The following is a 26,072-nucleotide window of genomic DNA, read 5'->3' on the forward strand; positions in this document are numbered from 1 at the left end:
CCTCAGTTTAGGCCGATACATATTCTTCTACATATTATTGGTAAAAAAAATCGCAATTAGCGTATATCGATTGGATTGCGCAAAAGTTATAGCATCTATAAAATAGGGGATAGATTTATGGCATTTTTTTTTTTTTTTTTTTTTACTAGTAATGGCGACAATCTGCGATTTTTATCATGACTGCGACATTGCGGCAGACACTTCGGACACTTTTGACACTATTTTGGGACCATTCACATTTATACAGCGATCCGTGCTATAAAAATGCATTTGTTACTGTATAAATGTGACTGGCAGGGAAGGGGTTAACACTAGGGGGCGATCAAGGGAGTAATATGTTTCCTATTGAGTGATTCAAACTGTAGGGGGAGGGGACTCACAAGGGGAGGAGACCGATCTGTGTTCCTCTGTACTGGGAACACACATCGGTCTCCTCTCCTCTGACAGGACATGGATCTGTGTGTTTACACACACAGATCCACGGTCCTGCCATGTTTACGGGCAATCGCGGGTGCCCAGCGGACGTCGCAACCACCGGCACATGCATCGGGGGCCAAGTGACGCGGCGGGGGCGCGCCCGCCCCCTAAAGGCTCGAGGGAAAAAAAGACGTCATATGACGGCGGACCGGAGGGACAAAGGGTTCCTGCCAGCGTCATATAACAATAGTGCGGTAGGGAAGCGGTTAAAGGGATGAGGTGACAACCCTATTTTTAATTCTTGGGTTAAAAAATCTGCCAACTAAGAAACCAACTTATCTGGGTATTTAAAGCAATGATAGAACTCAAACTTGGGGTCCATATTTACACCAGCTTTTGAGGACTTGACCTAACAAGGTTGATGACCACTGCAGACCTAGAGCTCAACTGAATAAAGATGGTAAAAATGTTGCAATAACTCATCAGCAATTCTGGGTCTAGGCACAATCAACAATTTTTGTACACATGGTTCCACAAATGTGGTCACACAAATTCTTCTACATGGAGTTGGACTGGTTTTAGTGTGAACTGTGCTATTTTGAATTTTCCTAAACCACACCTGTGGGGGTATATAAATATTTAGGTGCCAACAGGACCAAAAAGCTGTAAAACAAACCACCAACCTTACCATCTCAGAGTCACTGGTAGAACATATCAACACTTGTAATTCCATTATTTGCTGAGAGAGCAGAATGCACACTGCCTGTCCTTGCCATCCCCATGTGAAGCTCCAGGGCCTTGAAAACATACCGGGAAAGAGGATGTGCAAATTTATATGACCTTTTGAAAGTCAGCATATTCAATTTTCATGTGCTTCAAGATGGTGCTAGAAAGATGAGTAACAATGTATGATCTATGTGTTGACAGCCTATAATATTAGCTATCTGGTTCTCCTGGTACTTTATTGTTTTTCCCCTTCATAAATTGTCGGCACTATATAAATACCTGTAATAAAAATAAACTTCTCTCCATAGATCATTGTGGAATCCCCAGGGGCCCAAGTGCATGGGGCACTTGCTCCTAGTCTGATCCATGGCCCAACTGTGCAGGAAAATTACAACTTTTTTTATGTTTGTGCTGACTGTCAGCTCCACCCCAGACTGAAGCCCAAATTATAGGCATTTCATTGGCGGAGCTACGGCACAGCACCAGGCTGCACAGCATCAGCATCAGTTTATATAGCATATGAATCTCAAAGCCCCTTGGCCGTAATTTCTTATAAAGGCATGTGCAGCTAAAGTACTAGCGGGTGGCTTGTATTTTGTGAATGACAGTGCACTGGAGAGGAGTGCTGTCATTCACAAACAAAACAAGCCTACAACAACACACGCCAGTTAATAAATTGGTAAAATGCTAAACAGATAGCTAGATTCACAAAGTGTTACGCCGACGTATCAGTAGATACGCCGTCGTAACTCTGAATCTACGCCGTCGTAAATTTAAGCACATTCTGGAAACCAGATACGCTTAAATTAGGCTAAGATACGAGCAGCGCAAGTCTCCTACGCCGTCGTATCTTAGGGTGCATATTTACGCTGGCCGCTAGGTGGCGCTTCCGTTGAGTTCGGCGTAGAATATGCAAATGACTAAATACGCCGATTCAGAAACGTACATGCGCCCGGCGCATATTTTTCCGTCGTTTACGTAAGGCTTTTTCCGGCGTAAAGTTAGTCGAAAAAATAACTGGCCTAGCCAATGTTAAGTATGGCCGTCGTTCCCGCGTCGAAATTTGAAAATTTTACGTTGTTTGCGTAAGTCATCCGTGAATGGGGCTGGACGTAATTTACGCTCACGTCGAAACCAATACGTCCTTGCGGCGTACTTTGGAGCAATGCACACTGGGATATGTTCACGGACGGTGCATGCGCCATTCGTAAAAAACGTCAATCACGTCAGGTCACGAATCATTTACATAAAACACGCCCCCCTGTTCCACATTTGAATTAGGCGCGCTTAGGCCAGCCCATTTACGATACGCCGCCGTAACTTAGGAGGCAAGTGCTTTGTGAATACAGCACTTGCCTCTCTGACTTACGGCGGCGTAGCGTATATGCGATATGCTACGCCGCCTCAAAGATATGTCTGGCTATCTGAATCTAGCTAAGAATCTTTATTGGCTAAAGTTTCTGCTCCAAAATACACATGATGTGCCAAGTAATAGATGACCAATACCTACTCATACATTACAGGTGCATGTGTATTCTGTTCAATTGTTTGATGATTTAAGGATAGAAACAATCTTGGAAATATTATCGGTTGGAAAAAATTACAACTTTGTTTATTCATTTGGTGATTATGCAGGAAATACTAAACTTTTTTCTAGATAAGCACTGACTCCGAATCACCTGTTTTTTCAGGCATTTCTATGGGTAATCTATACCAGCCCATAGACATGAGATAGAGGCTGTTCCATCTAGTGATCTCATGCCAATAGCTTTTGGAAAAAAAACATCAACTGGGCAGGTTATAAAGCTAGTCCTGCTCAATATTGTTCTCCAATAAAGAATGTAGCTAACGCATTTACTTTCCTTCTCTTCTCTTTCTTCTCTATTGATTTAAGTTCTTAGATCTGTTTATGATTGGCTGCCATTGGTATATTATGTTGCATTGCCAACAGAGACCTAAAAGGGCAGTCACGGTTTAACAATGGAGCAACCCAAACGAGATTCCATGTGTGCTTGGAGGCACCGGACAATGTCCACACTAGCCTTGATTGGAACCCACAGGTGCATTTTCACGAAGAACCATGCCAAAATGTAATTTATACTATTAATGTGGATCATTTGATACAATGCCTATAAATATTTTAAGCTCTTAAATGTTTTTTTTTGCAGTGGTAGGAAAAAGATGTGGGTGGGCAATCCCAATATGACTTACCGTATGCCCCGTACACACGATCGGAATTTCCGATGAAAAAAGTCAGACAGACTTTTTCCATCGGAAATTCCGACCGTGTGTATGACCCATCGGAAATTCCGATGAATTCCATCGGAGTTTACATAAAGAACATGTTCTCTTTTCCTCCGATGCAAAAGAGAGAGAGAGAGAGAGAGAGAAGGCGCCTCCAGGTTAGTAAACATAAAAGCTTTATTTATACAAAGGTGAAGCATCCACTTACAATCAAGTAGTAGAAAAACTGCATATTTTTGGAGTCCCTTAGGTGATGTCTTTCCGCGCTCGATGGTTGAGAGTGCCTGTATGTCTATCCGTTGTCCGGTCGAACGGTCCTTTAGTAAAATCCAGCTGGTATACTGCAGCGTTGTAGACGGGATTTGGAAAAAACGTAGGCCGCGATGACGCCACTAAGATGCAACGACGTTTCAGAGCCGGCGCTTGTGTTTGACAGAGCGCGCTCCTTTTTCCTCCGATTGAATTCCGTCAAAATTCCGATGTGAATTTGGTCAGACAAAGGTCCGATCGTGTGTACAGGGCATTACATGTCTTTCAGTGGTATAGCAGTACAGAACTGTTGGGCTGTTTTGACATTTACCATTGTACTGTACTCCTGTTTCGTATTCAATGTTGACTCTCCCAACAAATGCAATAAACAAATTTTCCCTAAAAAAATTAAATTTGTTCCCCTATTGACCAGTATACTGTACGTTCAGGATGTCAGATTAACCCCAATGCATATAGAAGTAAACATATTTTCATGAAAACTTTTCAAAAATGTAATTGCTTTAAGTGTGATGCGTGACACATGATACGAAAAACATTATTCATACACAAATATCATTTACAAAAACAGCTTTCAGGTTGGTTCAGATCAGTCAACAAGATTTCAGCAGCATTACACAACCTTCTCTGCAGTTCTTGCTAGTAAATTACACTTAGGTGGACCGTTAATGTAACCTCTGATGTGGAGCTAAAATGAAATTCCAACTTAAAAAGCTAAGTAAATATTTTTAAAAGGATGCATTTAATATGATGAAGTATACTGTCTGCCCAACTTCAATGAAGTTTGTTTGAACAGCTATATTTACTAATGAAATTATGCAGCACTTCAAAAACAGGATAGTACTGAAGACAAAATGTTTTTTATCTTTTGATGATTGGTCAACAGACATCCAGGAATGCATGCCATTTCGTTTTTATGACAATTTTTGAAAGCCATTAGTTTTTTTTTTCAGTTCTTTTAGTATAACACACTATACTTAGATACTGAACCTTTTCCTCTATGCTGAGTACATTTTGTTTACAGTGAGACTTGCCTGGTTTCAACCTTGCAAAATCCTTTGAGACTTGCACTGCACTCCATGGGGCTAGATTCAGATAGGTTAGCGGATCTTTAGATCTGATTTACGATCCGCCGGCGCAAGTTTTTTGAGGCAAGTGCTGTATTCAGAAAGCACTTGCCTCTAAAGTTGCGCCGGCGGATTGTAAATCCCCCGGCGGAATTAAAATTCCGCGGCTAGGGGGCGTGTAGAATTTAAATCAGGCGCGTCCCCGCGCCGAACGAACTGCGCATGCGCCGTCCCCTAAATTTCCCAGCGTGCATTGCTCCAAATGACGTTGCTAGGACGTCATTGGTTTCGACGTGAACGTAAATTACGTCCATCCGTATTCGCGACCGACTTAAGCAAACAACGTAAAAAATTCAAAATTCGACCCGGGAACGACGGCCATACTTAACATAGGATACGCCGCATATAGCAGGGGTAACTATCCGCCGGAAAAAGCCGAACGCAAACGACGTAAAAAAAAAGTGCCGGGCGGGCGTTCGTTTCTGGATCGGCGGAAACCCTAATTTGCATATTCGTCGCGTGAAAAAAACGAAACGCCACCTAGCGGCCGGCCTGGAATTGCAGCTTAAGATCCGACAGTGTAAGTCACTTACACCTGTCGGATCTTAGGGAGATCTATGCGGAACCTGATTCTATGAATCAGGCGCATAGATGCGACCAACGGAACTCAGAGATAAGACGGCGTATCAGGAGATACGCCGTCGTATCTCTATCTGAATCCGGCCCCATATCTTTGCTTGACTTTCACTCAATTAATGTCAGTGGAATTCTTGTCAACCTGTAAGTGTGAGGAAGTAAAGGGAGCAATAAGGGTTACTTCCCTAAAAGTACACTAAAAACTGAAATTTTACTTATCAATGGCAAGCCTAAGCCTGGGATGATGCACATAACCAACTTGATGAAATTAGAAACCCTCCTTCACACCAGAGGTCCTCCATTACATCCGAGCCCCCTTCACATCAGAGGTCCCTCCATCATGTCAGATGTCCCCATTATGTCAGAATCCCCTTTTAATGTCAGAGTCCAACCTTCATGTCAGAGGCCCCACAATCACACAGTCTCCCCATCACCAAGCCCCCTAATTACACAGTCCCCCATCACAAATGTGCCTAATCACACAGTCTCCCCATCACCGGGCCCCCTAATTACATGGGCCTCCATCACAAATGTGCCTAATCACACGGTCTCCCCATCACCAAGCCCCCTAATTACATAGTCCCCCATCACAAATGTGCCTAATCATACAATCTCCCCATCACAGAGCCCCCTATTCACACACTCAACCCATCACAGAGCCCAAAATCACACAGCTATGACTAAGCGCTGATACCCCAGTGCAAAACGCGTCAGCTATCCACCCCACTGTCTGCTGTGACTTATAGTGCTGTTTCCATTTTTTACCATTAAAGGCAACATTTTAAGGATTTTGTGGAAGTGCGGCTGTCCAATCTTTTCTTCCAGTTTTTGCTCCACGCATTGCCTTCACCCACGCTTCTGAGAGGAGACTGATTGCTGAGTGCACTCACCTGGATCGGCAGTTTCCTTTCTCTCTACCCAAAATCACACAGTTCCCACTTCACATCAGAGCCCAACCTTTTTTGACTCCAGCCACACAGCAGAGAGGTCTGGAGGAGGTAGATTTCTGTCTTCTCCTAAATGCTGGGGGCAGCCCTGCATGCTGTATGCTCAGGATCATGCATTCTCATTCTGCTAGCGAGCAAGTTGCCAACATCATAGCAGCCAACGACACCATGGAGTTGATTTACTAATGGCAAATAGACTTGCTCCAGTTGCTCCAGAGCTTAGTAAATTAGTAAACTAGCAGAAACTATGCTGACTTCAATCATCCAATCACGTGCAAGCAAAAATGCTGTGTTTTATATTTTCCTTGCACGTGATTGGGTATTCTTTGCAAAGTGAAGCTTTACCTCATTTACTAAGCTCTGGAGCAAATGCATTTGCAAAGTGCACAGTCTACTTGCCTTTAGTAAATTAACCCCATCATGCGTCCTGGTCCTAGAATATTATTGGTTGTTATGGTGCTGGTGGCTGGCCTTTGCACACTATGACAATACAAGATGTTGATTCAGCGAAAACTAGGTCCCATGCTCATGGCACCCCGGAGGAACACAAATGGCACCTCAAAATACTGATCTAAAGACCAAGTAAGACTTTGGATAGTGACACGAGGTTGGGTGGATGATCACTGAAATTGTGACAGTCAAGCTGCAGACAGTCTAGATGGATGGGTTGAGTTAAAGTGTCAGTTGTACCTTAAAGTTTTGTAGAACGTTATTAAATGCTGTCTACTACTCTTTCAGCCCAGCCCCTAATCAGTGCTGCAGCTATAGTAGTTTTCCACCAAATGCAAAGAAGATTGAGAAATTTGGATGCCAAAAAGTCAAGACGATAACCATCTATTTGTTACCACTTTCTTTACCACCATGATTTTCTTCTTGCTTCATTATAGAGTCAGTTCTGTTGGCTATACATTGCTCCTGGTCATGCTTTGTGCAAAATTGCAAGCTTTAAAACAGACCCCAAGCACCCCTTGCCAAATATACCAAACTCTCTAGAGTTTTTGAACGTCGGTTACTAGATGTCAAGTTCCAACATTTAGTAGAGGTTTTTAAACGTCCAGTGTACATGAAGCCTAACAAATCTTCTATTACTGGAACTGTAGTGAGGTACAGTATGTGACAGAGAGAAAAACACAACTACCTGATATGTTTGTATGTGTCTAAGATCATTATATGAAAATAATATGTACTGTATTATACACAGTAGCTTTGGAACATTAAATAGCTTCCTTAATGCAAATATGCTTATAATTAAACTCATTCTACAATGGATATCAACTTTCCCTGCACGATATATTGTTCTCCTGCATGAATTCACATGAAAACCTTTTAACAATTACTCCAAGCTATAATAACAGAAATACTTCTGCAATTTCATAGCTCATAACTGGGTTAGCACGTCCCTCAATGTGACCCTGCGGCCTATTTTGCCGCAGTGGCAAACCATGGCACGCAGCAAGGTGTAAGTTCCGGACTTCTCTCCTCAGGCACTTTACAGTATGCTGACAGGTGAACATTTTTAGATAAATAACCCTTATGAGCCTTCGGGAATGAGAGGACTTGTAGCAAAGCTGAAATTAGATATTTAGTAACTGCAGGGGACAAACCTGCATTCTTTACTGTGTCAAGGCAAAATTGGTGTATGCGTAATCATCTCTGAGCAGCGCTTATTTTATATATTTATATTTTGGTGGTGATGAGATGTTATATATACAATATATAAATATATATATATATATATATATATATATATATATATATATATATATATATATATATATATATATATACAGTTGTGCTCATAAGTTTACATATCCTGGCAGAATTTATGAATTATTGCCCATTTTTCAGAGAATATGAATGATAACACAAAAACGTTCACTCATGGTTAGTTTTTAGCTGAAGCCATTTATTATCAATCAATTGTGTTTATTCTTTTTAAATCATAATGACAACAGAAACTACCCAAATGACCCTGATCAAAAGTTTACATACCCTGGTGATTTTGGCCTGATAAAATACACACAAGTTGACACAGAGGGGTTTGAATGGCTATTAAAGGTAACCATCCTTACCTGGGATCTGTTTGCTTGTAATTAGTGTGTATGTATAAAAGGTCAATGAGTTTCTGGACTCCCGACAGGCCCTTGCATCTTTCATCCAGTGCTACACTGATGTTTCTGGATTCTGAGTCATGGGGAAAACAAAAGAATTGTCAAAGGATCTGTGGGAAAAGGTAGTTGAACTGTAAAAAACATGAAAGGAATATAAAAAGATATCCAAGGAATTGAGTATGCCAATCAGCAGTGTTCAAACTAATCAAGAAGTGGAAAATGAGGAGTTCTGTTGAAACCAAACCACGGTCAGAAAGACCAACTAAAATTTCAGCCACAACTGCCAGGAAAATTGTTCGGAATGCAAAGAAAAACCCACAAATAACTTCCGGTGAAATACAGGACTCTCTGAAAACATTTGGTGTGGCTGTTTAAAGATGCACAATAAGGAGGCACTTAAAGAAAGATGGGCTACATGGTCAAGTCGCCAGAAGAAAGCCATTACTATGCAAATGCCACAAAGTGTCCCGCTTACAATACGCTAAACAGCACAGAGACAAGCCTCAAACCTTCTGGCACAAAGAAGTTCTACTTCAAGCTTTTTATGTCTTATTAGTTTACAGTATACAGTATATAAAAGCATTGAGTACATGCACATAGTTAGGATGTGAAATGAACCACTGGACTTATATTTATATTAACTCTGGAAAACCATGGAGAATCAAATAAATCTAATCCTATCAAACAGTTTATCAAAATCTGATTTATTTTGTAATATTATATTAAGGCTCCATTTACACTATCGTAGGGCAGCAAAATGCACCTTGCCAACTGATGTGCATTGCTTCGTAGTGTGATGCCTTACAAAAATAGTGCTTGCACCTATTCCATTCAAATGAATAGGCTGTCTTAATGCAACGTGTGTTAACGCACATGAGCTTATGCAGCACAACAGTGTGAACCCAAAATAAGCCAATTTAAAGAACATTGATGTTATGCAAAGTGAAACAACCCATCGTCATTTTACTTCATTAATGAAGAAACTCTACATTGTCATATTAAAAAAAAGACTATGTAGGGTGTAATATCAGCACCTGGTAGCTTTATAAAATTCAAATAATTCTGCAAATTAGTGGATTGACAACTACAGATTTATGAGGTAGGAGAAAAGCATAATTGATATACTGTAGATGCTCCAGCTATATACTTCTTCTGGAATCATGTTGAGTAGCTCACAGGTGGTGTCACGTACCTTAAGACAGAGCCTGACGAGCAGAGGAAGACCACAGACTGGGAGAGCACGGTGGGGTAGGAGTGCCTGAAGTGTTCTGCGTTGGTGGGTATATCGGAGAAGCAGGTAGTAGTAGCAGCAGCAGGTGTAGGTTCACTTGGATGCAGAGGTGATGCAGATGCCAGGTGCTGTGGATGCAGGGATTCTGCAGATGCAGGGATGACACAGGTGCCAGGTGCTGCGGATGCAGGGGTTCTGCGGATGCAGGTATGACACAGGTGCCAGGTGCTGTGGATGCAGGTGTTCTGCGGATGCAGCGGTAAAGAGACTGGTGCAGTCAGACAAGCCGGGTCATTCACAGGAAGGCAGACATAGCAAAATGTCAGGTAGAGAATAGTCAAAGTTAGGCAGCGGTTTTGCAGCAGGAGATCAAGCAGAATCAGAGTCAAGACAGGCCGGGGTCAGGTTTGGAGAGAATCAGGAAAATCGACAAGATCAGGGATAGGCACAGAATACAGGATACAGGGAAGACTGCAGATCAGACAGCAAAGGCCCTAGTGCAATTGTCATCCTTATAAATGCCATTTGGCGCCAATGTTAAAGGGCCGCCCGCGCACATGGTGTGCGTACCTGTGCGTGCATTCCTATACGCGCTGGCATCCCGCGATTCCTAATGAGCATGCGCCGGCCAGCATTCACCTGACAGGTGGTTTGAAGAACTTATTATAAAAGTATGTATTGCACAAGATAAAATAATGTTTTAGGCATGCTCTCTCCAGTATTACCAATTCCCACTTCTTATTTTGTCCAGATATATATCAAGTAGAGAACAGACTCTTCTTTTTTTTAATGGTAGTCTTGATGTAACATTATTCTACAGTACTGTATATAGATATGCAAAGCTCCAGTCTGAGAATTCTTCTCTAACGTGTTTTTTGTTGAACGTATTTACTACTCTGCAGGTTTTTTTTATTTTTATGTCAAGCAGTAGTATTAAGAATATAACAACAAGTTTAAGTTACACTAATTCTACAGAATGGATTTTGAGAATTCAGCCCATTGCCTGCGGACGTGAGATACAAATCAAACAAGAAAGCTAAAATGTGTTTGTCCTAAGGCAAAAAAAGAAAGAATGTAAATTATCATCTTTAAAACCAGCAAGTGTCCATTAAGGATTGGAGGAAAGACTTGGCTATGTTCCTAGAGTTGTGGAAAATGTCATGGAACATGACTCCTTTAGAAAGTTACACCTCTCCATGGAGGGTATAAAAGAAGACCATGTAGCAAGGTTATTTGCACTCCTGAATCCTGGGTCAAGTTGAGTCTGCTTATAATTTGTCTGTGTTAACCACTATTCATTATCACAATGAGTTACAGCTTCAGTCAAAGCTCCTCCAGAGTGGGCAGTGGTGTCTCCTCCAGGCTGTCTGATGGGATCTACAGGGCAGCCAGTGTCCATGGAGGTGGATCCAGCATCTCCATTTCCAGTGCAGGCTCTTCACGTTTAGGCTTTGGGTATGGTGGAGGAGCTGGCTTTGGTGGTGGAGCTGGAGCTGGCTATGGTGGTGGAGCTGGATCTGGCTATGGTGGTGGAGCTGGCTATGGTGGTGGAGCTGGCTATGGTGGTGGAGCTGGTTTTGGTGGAGGATCTTCCTTCAGTGCTGGCGGCAGTGCTGGTGGAGAGGGTTTGTTCTCTGGAAATGAGAAATACGCCATGCAGAACTTGAATGACCGTCTTGCCACCTACCTAGATAAAGTGCGATCTTTGGAGCAGGCCAACAATGATCTGGAGGCCAAAATACGTGACTGGTACGCAAAGCAAGGGTCTATGGCTGTCCGTGAACAGAGCTTTGAAGGCTTCTACACCTCTATTGATGAGCTGCGTGATAAGGTACAGAGAGATTTAATGGTTCTTTGATTTTTGAATAGGACATATTGCAATGTTTTAGGTGCAAATAATGATGGTTGGTTTGTGCAAACATATCCAGTGTAAAGATTACAATATTAAACCTGTTTTAACAAATGCTACAAGTCAAGGAAACATATGTTGCTTCCAGCAATTGGTCATGTTATAGCTGTACGTTATGCCAGTGTCTTGAAATTGTTAATTCAAACTTATACAAATTATGCTAAAAGTATCTAATAAAATAGATACACTTCTAATGTTTGTTGGGTGATGGACTTGTTTGTGAAGTACAATATTTAATAGCAACCAATCAGAATTTGTAGCTAATTGGTATAACTACATGAACTACATATTTGATTAGTTGTTGTGCATAAAAAAAACATACTGCGAGCATTTCTGAAGAAATAAACCATTGTTTTGCTCACGTACAAACAAATTAACATACGTTATGGCTGGCTAATGGCACCTATACAAATCTTATGCCTCGTACACACTTACCGGATTTTCGACGGGAAAAGTTCCCGTCAGAAATTCTGAGGGGAAAGCCGGGAACCTGCTCGGTTCAGTCTTTCCCCTACACACGACCGGTTTACCCGACAGGAAAACTGCGATGGAGCTTTGTCTGGGAATCCTGGCTGTGTGTATGCTCCATCGCAGTTTTTCCAATAGGAAAACTGCCAAAAACTGTTGGAAAAACTACGAGGAGCATACACAAGGCCGGGATCCGTGGCCAAAAGCTCTCCTCACAGTTTTCCCATCGGGAAAACTGATCATGTGTACGAGGCATTTGACCTGAAATATCAAGGGGGTTGGAATTTGGATGGCTACAAAGGGCAAGATCTATACTATTCTGCATTTTTGTATGAGGGAGTAACATAACACAGTGGGGGAGATTTACTAAAACTGGGGCTTGCAAAATCTGGTGCAGCTCTGCATAGAAAACCAATCAGCTTCCAGGTTTTATTGTCAAAGCTTAATTGAACAAGCTGATGTTAGAAGCTGATTGGCTACCAAAATCTCCTCTAATTTACTCAAAAGATGCCTTGTAAATGAAAACCATGGCTCTTGATTGATGCTTGGCAATCAATCAAAAATAATCAATTGGATTTCTATATGTTGCTACATATTGTACATTACTATTATTATAGTTCGCCCTTCCTTACTGAATCAACACGTGTTTAATACATTGCTTGAAGGTGTTTTCTGACATTTAAGATATTTCTTTAATAGATCTTTGTTGCAACAATCAACAACTCTAAAGCAATTCTGGAGATTGACAATGCTAGATTGGCTGCTGATGACTTCAGGCTGAAGTGAGTATACAACATTTATGATGTTATGATAAAATGCTGACCATTGGGATTTTGACCATCAAAAATGTTTTTTTAACATTTGCTCACACACATTGCATGAAGGTATACTTTATTAAAATGACTTCAGGTTTTAAAAAGCTAATTCTTGATATGATTCTATTGTTGTAATTTTCATTGATTATAGTGTTACACTGTATGGGGTATACCATAAAAAGTGGTCTGTGAATTCCCTATATGATGCAAGCAATAAGCTACACTGTGCAAAACCATCAGTTGTAAACTCAAAGGGAATAGTCAGCGCTAGAGAAAAAGAGAATATTTATGCAGCTAGCAAGTAAGGTAAGGTGGTCTCTCATTCAGGGACTGACCAGGCCTAACTCTGCTTAGCTTCTGAAATAAGATGAGTGCAATACTTAGGCAGCTGGAAATTAAGGTTAGTATCCAGCCCCCAAAATAAAATGTGAAAACAAGAGTGCAGCGCCTAAGTGTAATAATCAAAAATGTACATAACATACCTATAACAAAAATGACCAACACAAAAGTGGCTTAAAAGCGCATAAAAAGTCCTACACACATGCCTCTTCTTAGTGGTAAATATTAACGCTAAAAGTTATCCATGTGTAGTATTCATCCAACAGTCAAAATATATCATCACGTGTTGCTCCAAACCACCACCTTTGCACACTCACCAGCTATTAAGCTGCATCAAAAAGACAGCACACAGTGTCTTTAGCACAGACAGGGCATCACAGTAGGGAAATCCATCCTCATTGTAATCCTCCACTCGCACAGGGGGCTGCCAGCAGAACCCATATGTCAAGCCTAGGAGGAACGCTCACCACATAAGATAACAAAAGCGGAAGCGGTGGCGTGGCATCAGCACATAGCTCCTCCCAACGTGTTTCGTACGCATGCACAATTTCAGGGGAGATTTAACCTAGGTCTAGAGCAGCATTTCTCAATCTGGGCTGCTGTAACATCTTTGTATGATGTTTTAGCTCATTAGGGAAGTTGTGCTGTGTTAGCTGTTTCCATGCGCAGGTGGGTCAGCTGTCAGCAGCATGGAAATGCATGATGCTAGTCCATGGTGGATGGCATTCAGGGCAGCTCCAGTATTCAGAAGGGGATGAAAATCCGCCTCCAGTTTTCCTGCTTCACCTCATTTCCATTACCATGCTGAAACAGCTGTGCTGTGGTGAACCCTGAAAGGTAGGACTATTGGGAAAAGGGGGGCCTGAGAACTTTGATGGGGGGGTTGCTGGAGAATCTGACGTGAGAGGGAAAGGCAGGTTTATGAGTTTGATTTGAAGGGGATGGGGGGGGGGGGACTGTGATGTAAAAAGCAGGTAGGGGGACTGATGCTAAAGGCTGAATGCTTATGATATGATGGGGAACCCCTTTTTAGACTGGGTGACTTGAGATGTTCCATAATTTTAAAGGGTGTCGTAATTGAAAAAAACGCATTCTTCCAATAAAGGCTCTTGTTATGGGGACAACTGTTAAAGGTGGGGTTCCACCCTAATTTGGTAAGTATATTTGGTTATACAGACAGAAAAAAACTGACTCTTCCCCACTCCATCCAAAGTGTAAATTTCTTTTGACTTGACTTGACTTTAAACTTTAACACTTGATATATATATACACAGTCACAAATAGATTTAGTTTTATATTCCACCATTAGTTCTTAAATCTCTTCTTAGCTTAATTAAAGTCCTGCATGACAGGTTTAATTAAAGTCCTGCATGACAGGTTACAGAGTGGGTGAGGGAAGGGCTTCACCAATAAGGCTCTAATACATTGTACAACTGTTGCCAATCAAAACTGTCAGCTTGAAAACAGTGTGATGACCTCATCAGTTTAGTGATGTCCTTTCATTGTCCACAGAACATAAAAAAATTAATATACTGTATTATGGGTAAAAAAAAAAAAGCAAATAACATAGATCAAGGAATCGTAAAGTACTGTTTGTCTTATTAACCAATCAGACATCAGTTTTATGAGTTGGCTAAACTATGTTGGCATAAAATGACATCTAATTGATTGTCATGGTTACTACAAATAATAGCTGTTGGCTTTCTTAAATAAGTACAGTAGTACCAAAACCTGACCTCCTGCCAAAAAATCTACAATGTCTTTGAAGTTTTGAAGTTAAATAACATGAAAAGGCAAAAGGGTAGGACAAAGAATAATGTGCTGGTTACACGTCAAAAAGCAATTAAGGCAAGAGGTAAAATTATACAGTGACTCATAATCACTCATGGCTTTTACTCTTGCCAAGTGTCCCTCAGACCACTGGTCTAATAAATAAGTCAACAATCAGTGGGCAATAGCAGTGCAGCAGCCCTGGAACATTGGATATTGCTTTTGGGCCTTATTAGGGTATCCTTCATCCATGAACATAAGTTAAATGTATAGGCAAGGCCACAGTGATCTCTGAGGCAGGGTGCAGCTCAGAACACCTGACCATAATTTAATTAAATATATGTAGGTGGTAATATTACTGGCAAAAATAGTGATTTGCACAAGTCAAGGATGGAAGAAAAAAACTGGATAAACCGTTGGGTTGTGTCCCATTGGTCTGCTTCCAATGCCTTTATGTTTCAATATGATGGTATTTTTTCTATTGTTTGCCTTGATCTTTACTAAACATGTAGTAATTCACTATACCTACCTTCATCCAGGTTTGAAAATGAGCTCTCCCTGCGCCAGAGTGTAGAGAGTGACATCAGTGGTCTGAAACGTGTCTTGGATGATCTGACCATGACCAGATCTGACCTGGAGCTCCAGATTGAAGGCCTCAAGGAAGAGCTTGTCTACCTGAGGAAGAACCACGAAGAGGTAAGTAAGGGTGACTTCAAGCCACAGCAGGTCATGGCAGAGAAAATAGCAATTATAAAGGGAAGTCAATCAAAACAACCATTTAAAAGTCAATAAATACCACATTGGTAAACGTGAAATGTAATTAGCTTGTGTGTGTTCTTCGCACTCAATAGATAAAGCTGTTGGATAATTCTGTCTTTAGCAGTTTTAGACATCACTGCAATAGCTATGGGTGCATAATGTTACCCAAAAGAAGTTGTTCTGTGTTTCATTCAATAGATCAGGGTGTAATGCCTAACCAGGTTGTTAAAGTGAACCTGTATTTTTCCCATCAATGGAAAAGCAATACTTTTACTTAGTTGCTCCCTGCTGCAGAAACCCACCTTACTTTTATGCCTACAGTGCCCTGATTACCTACAGAAAAAAAAAGACCTGTTTAGGCCCAAACTCATCCTGATTGTAACTTACACAGGGCTGAGGACCTTTCCCATCCTGCTCTATCACAGGCACTCATTCTTGCATCATGAAAGCAAGGAGAGAGAATGCCTAGGCCCATAAATATTTTACTTGCCTTCAGTGGCCAAACAAACTGGTGGTGACATCAACAGAAGGGTAGTAGTATTGGGTAGAAGGCACATGCTTTAAAGTAAAGAGCTAGGCCAATGACCAAGCACCATCACTATTAGGGGAGTAAACTCACATGATCCCTTATACTTGGATATGCCAGGTTTTTATTTTCACTCCTGATGGCTGATAGAAAAGGTATATAGGGGACAATTACCTGAACTTTCTGCTTTACCATGCATGTATAAATCTTCAGGAGATATGCTTAAACCAATGCAAGAAAAAGCACAATGCTTTAAAAGAATCAAAGACACCAAGCTGCCTTTTCTGTTGTTAAATTTTGCTTCCCATCATTTGTGTCCTTTGCAGGAAGTCAGTGAGAAGAAAGAACAGGCAGCCGGAACAGTCAATGTCGAGTTGGATGCTGCTCCTGGAGTTGACCTTCTGAGGGTCATCAGTGAACTCAGAGAACAGTATGAACACATTGCTGAGAAGAACAGACGGGAGGCTGAAGCTTGGTTCCTGAGCCAGGTAGCTCATTACACCTTGGAAACAAAAACAATATAATCCTTAAATAAAATGCTCACTTGTACCCCTATATTCTCCTTCCTATAATCTCTAATTATTCCTCCCTTCTGTATGCAAGAAGGACATTCCATATAGTTCTTCTCCATTTGTGAAGTGTAAGTATTACACTTATGCCGTGGATATTCCGACAACAACCGTGGATTTTTCAGACTGATGTTGGCTCAAACTTGTCTTGCATACACACGGTCACACAAATGTTGCCAAGAACGCGGTCACCTACAACACGTATGATGGCACTATTAAAGGGAAGTTCAATACCAGTCGTGTTAGTAGGTATTTGGTGAACGCTAGTTTTACCAGACCGAGCGCTTCCCTCTTGTACTTGATTCAGAGCATGCATGGAATTTTGTGCGGAATTGTCTACACGCGATCGGAATTTACGAGAACGGATTTTGTTTTCGGAAAATTTGAGAACCAGCTCTCAAATTTTTGTTGTCAGAAATTACGACTGAAAATGTCCGATGGAGCCTACACGCGGTCGGAATTTCTGACAACAAGCTCCCATCGAACATTTGTTGTCGCAAATTCCGAGCGTGTGTACACAGCATAACAGGCCTTGCCTGATTAATGTACGTCACCCACCCCTTCCTAGATGAATCTCAGAGCCATAGCCTCCTGATCCTAAAATCCTAAGGCTGGACCCCTCCCACTAGCTCTGCCCCTGGAGTGGATCCCTACGCATCTCCAGCCTTTATATAATAAAATGTGAATAAAAATTTAGAACCATTAATTTATGTCTTTATCATCTCCTAGGTTGAAGCACTACAGAATGAGGTCGTCACCAGCACACAGCAAGTGCACAGCACCAAATCCGAAAGCACAGAAATGAGGCGCGATTTACAGGGTCTAGAACTCGAACTTCAGTCTCAAATCAGTGCCGTAAGTACAACAGAGTTTTCTTACTCAACAACCCCTGAAATAGCATTTCTGCCAGGACACTTATATGAATTCTTTCTTTCCATCTAGAAAGCTAGTCTGGAATCCGCTGTTGCTGATGTAGAAGGCCGGTATGCAGCACAGCTCTACCAGATACAATCCATTATTGGTGGCTACGAAGTTCAGCTTGTAGATCTTCGCTCAGACCTTGAACGCCAGAACCAGGAATACAGAACCCTGCTGGACATTAAGAGCAGGCTGGAGCAGGAGATTGCCACATACCATCAGCTTATGGAGGGAGAGGGTGGACAGTAAGGATGAATTTGTCTTCTACTATTATGTGTCTGTCACTCATAACAACAAATCAGAAACATGAGTTTCCACTCAGGCAAGAATATACATTATTAGTTTTAGCTTTAGGACCATTAAAGCTTTTCCAAAAAAGTGATACTAAACACACTCTTAATTTACATTGTCCCTTCTATTTCTGTATGTGGATGATGGCACTGTAATTATTTTATTATTATTATTATTATTATTATTATTATTAATAATAATAATAATAATAATAATAATAAAAACAAATACAGCTTTCACATGACCCAGCTCTTTCCCAGCCTGTCTGCAAGGAAATATAAGCAGGTGAAGTATCTAGTCCTCTGCTGCTGGTCACATGTTCAAAATATAAAAAAACAAACAGCCTTTAGAATTCAGAGTAAAAATAAACAAATTATATCATTAAACTATTTAAAATTGGCATACAAATGTATATTTGAAATCAAGTATTTATTATTTTGTGAAAATAACATGGTGTGGATGGATTTCTGCCAGACACAGGTTGTGTCACGCCCCACCAGCCTGTGTCTTAGAATAAAAGGGAGGTGAAGCAACCATTAATCTACATGTAATATCCCCATTGTGTTTAGCTGGTTAGTGGGTATGGAGTAGGAAGGAGCGAATGGGCTGTCATTTACCACTGCGCATACACCTACCTGGGTGACTTTATAGACACATGGGCTGCTCAGATGTCATAGGGAGGAAATACTCAGCGTTAAAACTCACTGAAAACTGAGCATGTGCAGATTTGCCACCACAGCTGCAAAATCCTCAGCTGAACTGGGGACATGGACAAAAGGAGGAGATAGAGAGCCGCTGGATCAACTATTTTTTTTTTGCAGACTACAGAAAACAAATCATATAGTGACAGCATGTAATACACATTTATTGATAGTTTTTTATGATGTGGCTTTAGTGACACTTTACAAACACATCCATTGCTTTAAATGTCCTACACCAACTGCTTTCCTCTACCTGGGGCTAAGCATCAAGGGTTTTGAAGGACTTCTTATTGATTTGAATAGGGTAAATACATGACATAGCCTTCCAATATGGAGGGAGACATTCTTAACTCAGAAATGTTGTCTTTGATAAAGTTAAACAAACTGTAACTAAACAATATAGCATTTCACCCAAAATTGTTAGGCAGAGTTCTTTTTTAAAAATGTTGCCAAAGGCTTTCACCTGGTCACATGAGCCACAAGCTTCTCTTTTTCATTTGATCTTTCCCTGGTAATGGGTGGTCTTGGGTGATGCATATCATGCAGAAAGCATTGCTGGCATGAGGACATCGGTACCACAAATTAAGGACGCCATTAGGACATTTCCTCAGGAGCGAGCCCATGATGTCCTGCAATCGCAGGATCTCAGGGCATCATTTTGTGGTGAAAAAGAAGTCCTGCCGAAGACAGCTCCAAATTAAAGATGAGTACTTCAGCCTGAGCAGCTTTGATATTTGAACAGTTGACTGAAGTTTGGCTTGCTGGGTTGAATCATGTAACTATAGATGTTGTGGGTACTGACAATGAATATATTGGCACCTGAGTTCCCAGTGTTTTCTGCATTTGTTGCTATTCCAAGGATGGTCTTACACATCCTATTGGATTTCTTAAGCCTCGTACACACGCTCGGTTTACTCGGCAAGAACCAGCAAGAAAACTGCTGGCAGAGCTTTCTTGCTGAGTATACTGAGCATGTGTACAAGGCTTTCAGGATTCTCAACAAGAAATCTGCCCAGAATCTAGATGAGAAAAATAGAGAACATGTTCTCTATTTTCTCGTTGTGAGATTCTCTGCAGTTCTCCTGCAGAGAAACCCGAGAGTGTGTATACTCACCTGGTCGCTATGGAAACCCACGCATGCTCGAAATGACTTTGACGCATGCGCGGTAGCTTTCTAGGCATAGGTAGGGTGCAGCAAGATGGCTGTGACGGCATCGAATGTGACGAGCGCATGCTCGTCGTACGCGATGATGTCACTGCAATCCTGCCTTTCAAGAGAACGGCGGTTCTTTTGAAAGGAGAGTCTGTACACTCGGGCGGCAAGAGGTTCTTGCCAAAAATCTCGTCAGGAAAAACAACGTTCTGGTCCGTGTGTACAGGGCTTTAGACCACGTGGCAGGAAAATTGGCACTTCATAAGATGGGGTAGAGGTCAATGTCTTTTTTGAGGTTAGTACAGCCTTTACATCCTATGGCATTGCCAATTCTCTAACAAGGTGTGGATTCCAGTCTTTGGGGAAAAAGTCTTTGGGGTGCATGACCAGTCCTTGTTATGAAAATGGCATTGTCAGAAGATGTTAAGGATGTTCAGTGGACACTTTCGTATCACTGAAAAATGCCAACTTGCCATACAGTCAATGTTAGACCACATGATCTACTTATAGTTACCTTAGATTCTGTAAGTAAGTGAACTGTAACAAATTCAATATTTTTTAGCAATAATGCTCAAGTATTATAATAATAACAATTTATTGTTTTCCTGTTTATTTCCAGGATTGCTAGTGGACAGCAATCAGGTAAGTAATAGCATTCAGCAGCATTGTATATACTATAATATATTAAACCATCTAATTCCAAATCACGTAGATGTATGTCATTTGACTTTAAGTGATTGTACCGGGATGATGCCTGCTGCTACAGATATTATCCCAGTATTGTTTTTTTAAGCTGTGGCCGGCCTTTATATAAAACCCAACCTAGCACCTAATTAGCCTCCGGATGGCTTTTACAGGTGGCGGAAGGGGTCCCCTCCTCCAGCCACAGTCAATTCCTCTCTGGCTCTACTTTCCCTGCGGCAAGCCTGGCTTACAACAGAGATTGTCAAGGTCTGGAAGATCCCTGATGATCTCTATGGTATAGGAAACTGAAAGCGACAAGGATGTTTGTCACTTCTGGTTTCCTGGATGTATACAGAGCAATTTTTAAATTTGGAAAGTATCTGATCACACGATTAGATGCTTTTAAGGCCAGAGGTTCATCTGGGGTCTAATAGACCCCAGATCTCTCCATAAAGAGTACCTATAACTGCCTATTGCTGTCACAAGGGAAGTTTACATTCCTTGTGAAAGCAATAAAAGAGATAAACAAAACAAAAAAGGAATGAAAGAAACAGTGTAAAAATAATAATAACAATAATAATAATAAATGTTTTTTTAAAGCACCTGTGTCCCACCGTGCTCACTGGCAAAGGCAAACTCACACATAAATGGCGATCACACCACACGTGTGAGGTATTGCCAAGAACGTTAGAGTGAGAGCAATAATTCTAGATCCAGGCCTCCTCTGTAATTCTAAACTGGTAACCTGTAAAGGCTTTTAAAGATTTACCTATGACAATGTAGTTTGTTGCCATTCCAGGAGCATGCACGATTTTAAAGCATGACATGTTATGCATCTATTTACTCGGCGTAAGGCTATCTTTTCTATTTTACTAAAATTAGATATAATATCGTGCTTGTGCGCATTAACGTTAAAGTGTATTTTTCCCAAAAAATTTGTGTTAAAAAAACGCTGCGCAAATAAGGTGTGACATAAACAAATTGGAATTTATTCTCCAGGGTGCTAAAAAATATATAATGTGTGGCGGTTCTAGGTAATTTTTTTTGTAAAGAATACAGATTTTTACTTAAACAAAAAGTGGCAGAAAAAGGCCTGGTCTTCCAGAGGTTGTAGTGTACCTGTGCTTTGTTTTGCACTTTTAAAAGTAGAAGCCCTGCCTTAGAGCAGGCAACACAAGAAGCCTACTATTAATGAAAGAAATGCTCTTCTGTGTCCCTTCCTGTTTTAGTTTTATGTTGTAAATAAGGCCTGCCTTTCTCCAATTTTAGCTATATTAGGAGAGTGGCTTTAATGGTCACGAAGGCAGTTTCATTGGACAGTGGATTGACAACCATAAAATCTAAAAAAATCTGAAAAAATTAGGCCTTGGGAACAAAGTGGAACTAGTCACAAGGGCATACAAAAATATCTGTCTAATAAAAGTAATAGTAGGCTAGCGTTGAGCAGGATCTTTACATCTAATCCCGCGTACACACGATCGGAAATTCCACCAAGAAATGTTCGATGTGCGCTTGTGGTCAGAAATTCGGACCGTGTGTAGGCTCCATCAGACATTTTCTGTTGGAATTTCCGACAGCAAAAACTTGAGAGATGGTTCCGATCTTCTGTATGCAATTCCGACGCTGCCTATTGAACCTTAGTTATCTCGGCTCGTCGTACGTCACTGCGTTCTTGATGTTCGGAATTTCCGACAGCATTTGTGTGACCGTGTGTATGCAACACAAGTTTGAGCCAACATTCCGTCTGAAAAAAATCCACGGTTTTGTTGTCGGAATTTCCAATCGTGTGTACGCAGCATTAGAGTTTAAAATGAATCTATAGTCTATAATCTATGTTTGCTCTCACACCATTATGGTTAAAATGTCAAATAACTCACAGCTAGCAAACAAAGGAAGATCACAGTTTAAAGAATAGCCAAAGCTAAAACACTGGAACATGGTTCTCCATCGGAGAGGTTTCCCTCTACTTCTGTTGTGGTGACATATCAACATTTTGGATTTTTCCTGACTTTCACTCAGACAGAGAGCGTGATCTTAGCAACAAAAGCAGTACTGGTCTGAAAGATATTATAACCCTATGCCATGCTAGTTAAAAATAAAAATAAAATATTTGGCATTAGATACACTTAGGGGGATATTTATAAAGCAGTGAATGTGGCATTCACCAAACATTCCCTGCAGGTATATCATCCTGGTGCATGTGCTTCAAATCATTGGGATTGATCCATCTACAGTGAATGTTTGGTGGTGTTGTACGTATACCCCTTAGGCCTCGTACACACGGAAGGACTGTCCGCTGAAAACGGTCCGCCGGACCGTTTTTAGCGGACATGTCCGCCCGGAGATTTCTGTCTGATGGTTGCACACACCATCAGACAGAAATCCGCGCGTACACGATACGCGGTGACGTGGCCACGCCGTCGCCGCGACGATGACGCGGCGACGTGCGCGGCCCTGGAAGTTCAATGCTTCCACGCATGGGTCGAATTACTTTGACGCATGCGAGGGATGGCGGCCGATCGGACATGTACAGTGAGTCTGTACAGACGACCGAACATGTCCGACGGACAGGCTTCCAGCGGACATGTTTCTTAGCATGCTAAGAAACATTTGTCCGCTGGAAAATGGTCGGCTGGACAAATGTCCGCTGGAAACCTGTCCGGTCGGCCGTACACACGACCGAACATGTCTGCTGAAACTGGACCAGTTTCAGCAGACATGTTCGGTCGTGTGTACGGGGCCTCAAAGTGTGTATCAAGCCTAAAAACTTTGACAAAGTTGGAAAGGATTAAAACCCTGACAATTTTTGATCTTGCTACTTTGTCAGCAGGACATGGGGTGAAATCTTTCTAGTGGTGTACTGGATAGCCGTAAAAATATAAAGAAGTTCTAATCATTCCCCACTTGTCCAAAAAGAAGAAAATAATGTTGGTTTTACATAAACTTTAAACTAAAGTTGTTATGGACCAAAACTTATCTAACATCGAAACTTGAATTTTTCAAGATTTTACAATTTTAAATTTTGAAAGATGGTCACATGACCCGCCATGTCTCTTGTTAATCCTGATGAGGGTCTGCTAGTGGGGGGAGTGAGAATAATGTTGTAAGTCCCTGCTCCAGCTAGCTGCCATCAGTTTTGTTGTAGTAATTACTTTGTACCTACATCAGCATGGTAACACTAACAGAATAGGCAGCAAATGTAATTCAGAGGGTGGAGCTATGACATACATGAGTTCACAGTGGTCTCGTGTGTTGCTGGGTGTCAAATATACCAGAAGCACACACTACACTTTATTAAGATCTCTGAGGCAAAAAGCGAGGAGGGAAGAAGGAAAAACTAAAAACCCATACATTTTTTTAATGCCACCAAAGGACACAGACGAGGCAGAAAGACACACAGATGAGAATGGAGTTGGGCTTTGATCCAATCCTGTCCCCACTGAATTAACTATTTGTTAGATAGTTTGAAATTAACAATACAAAGGACTTACCAACTGTCCAAGTCCATCCATAATGTAATTCTTTTCTTTAGGATCTAGCTCATCATCTACGACCAAAACCACTACCAAAGTACAAGCCATCATAAAGGAAGAGATTGGTGGTAAGGTCATCTCTAGTTCAACTTCCACTATCAAGAGGTACTAAGATCCGAAGACCAGATCCCTACCACCAGTTTGAGGAAAGGCATCCTAAACAACCCAGGTCCTCTGTGGAACTAGATAATTGTGCATATGTTTACACCTAGGAACCCTGTAAGGATCCCCAGAGTTGTCTTATCCTCTAAGTGAGTAAGCTGAGCATTACACTGCCAAACAATCTACTGATTCTGTTATAACCAAACATCTATATATGAGATACCTTCACAGACAAAAATGTTAATTCCACCTCTGATCTCACCAGGCAATATTTTGTTATAAATGCAATAAAGATTTTCATGGGTTGTGCAAAATGTAGTTGTGTTACACTCATTTATTCTCTTGATCTACTATTATTTTATAAAAGCTTACAGCAATGGTGGCCAACCAGGAGCCCTCTGATGTGGCCCGCGACCTTCCGTTCTGGAATGGCGTGTTGGCAAGCCCAGATCGCAGGTTGCCGAACCGTCACACCACAGCATCAGTCTTGAGAATGAATCTATGTAGTAGAGCCCCGTAAGCCGATGCTTCCTGTACAGCGCCAGCTTTTTCCACAGGCGGAGTCTATGGCAAAGTTCAGCTAACCTGCAGGATAGACATAGGTGCACTACGCTGCACCAGCGGTGTGGGTAAATCGCAGCACATCAGTGTGAAAGCAGTCTTAGGCCCTTTTCACACGATCGGCCCTACCCAATCGGACCCTCAATTCACCTCTACAGAGTGGCAGATGTAAACAGACTTTTGTATGTTTAAGCTGGCCTACCTCCAATCTGATCCTCTAAGAAAAAAAATAGAAGGGAATTCCATCTGGGCGGATCGGATCGGAGGGCCTATAGAATAGCCGTGACCTGTCATCCGCCTGCTCCGATCATTTTGGCCAACAACTGTTTACTAAGTTGCTTAAGTGGCCCTCGCTCTTTAAAAGTTTGGGCACCCCTGGCTTACAGGGTACTTGTTTATGCTATTGGGAAGATTTCTGCACTGAGTTCCTTGATCTGAGCACCTGTTGGGACCAATATAAGGGCTCCCTCTTTTCCCTGTTGGATTTTCACATTATATAAAAGGTAATAGGAGGTGAAAGAACATGCAAAAGAGGGAAGGAACATCCAACATTATATAGCAACAAAGAACTATGCCATGCAGATCTCACTATTGGAGACCAGTAGGACAAGTAAAAAGCTAAGAGATGACTTAACACACCAGCTTCAACCTGTATTCAGAAGACCAACTTTTTGTCATGTGACCCTTTAAGACAGAACCTAAAAATCCTATTTGCATTAAGAAATCACTATACAGCTACTAGGGAAACGATTTTGCTTTGTTCCATGTTGCATGATGGATACTGTGTATATCTGTATGAGTGAGTGAGTTTTTCAACGTGTGGGCATGTGAGGATTGAGGAACAATGAAGAAGCATTCAATCTCTGAATAAAGTTATAGTAAAAGTTTAATGCCGTGTATACATGACTGTTTTTCATGACGAGAAAACTGCAATTTTTTAAATTGGTCATTAAAAACGACCGTGTGTAGGCGCCAGAGCATTTTTCTCTACGTGAAAAATGGCCATTAAAAATTTAGAACATGCTCTATTTTTCATTGTAATTTTTCACGTCGTGAAAAACGGTTGTGTGTAGGCTTTAACGACGGGGAAAAAAACTTGCATGCTCAGAAGCAAGTTATGAGAAGGGAAATTTGCATAGTCAGCCCAAAGGGTGTCGGAACTTCCTCTTTATAGTGCTGTCGTACGTGTTGTATGTCACCTCGCTTTGCATAGTTTTTTCCATGACAATAAAAACGGTCGTGTTTCACACTGGCCCCCCTGACTACACATGGAGTCAGACCAGACCCCTACAAATGGCAAACAGATGATACTAGAGGTCTGAAGACAG

At 41.4% G+C, this 26,072-nt stretch overlaps 1 protein-coding gene across 1 annotated transcript; it reads left to right on the forward strand.

The window, feature by feature from the left end:
• The first annotated feature begins 10,857 nt into the window (after positions 1–10,857).
• Positions 10,858–24,497, forward strand: LOC120919282 (keratin, type I cytoskeletal 19-like). The gene is made up of 8 exons (XM_040331359.1): positions 10,858–11,477; positions 12,723–12,805; positions 15,487–15,643; positions 16,559–16,720; positions 17,531–17,656; positions 17,744–17,964; positions 20,484–20,506; positions 24,081–24,497. Exons 1-8 carry the CDS (start codon positions 10,953–10,955, stop codon positions 24,191–24,193), a joined length of 1,410 nt encoding a protein of 469 aa, XP_040187293.1. The 5' UTR covers positions 10,858–10,952; the 3' UTR covers positions 24,194–24,497.
• Positions 24,498–26,072: the final 1,575 nt, after the last annotated feature.

Source organism: Rana temporaria, chromosome 12 (genome assembly GCF_905171775.1).
Source record: "Rana temporaria chromosome 12, aRanTem1.1, whole genome shotgun sequence".
Lineage (NCBI taxonomy): Eukaryota > Metazoa > Chordata > Amphibia > Anura > Ranidae > Rana > Rana temporaria.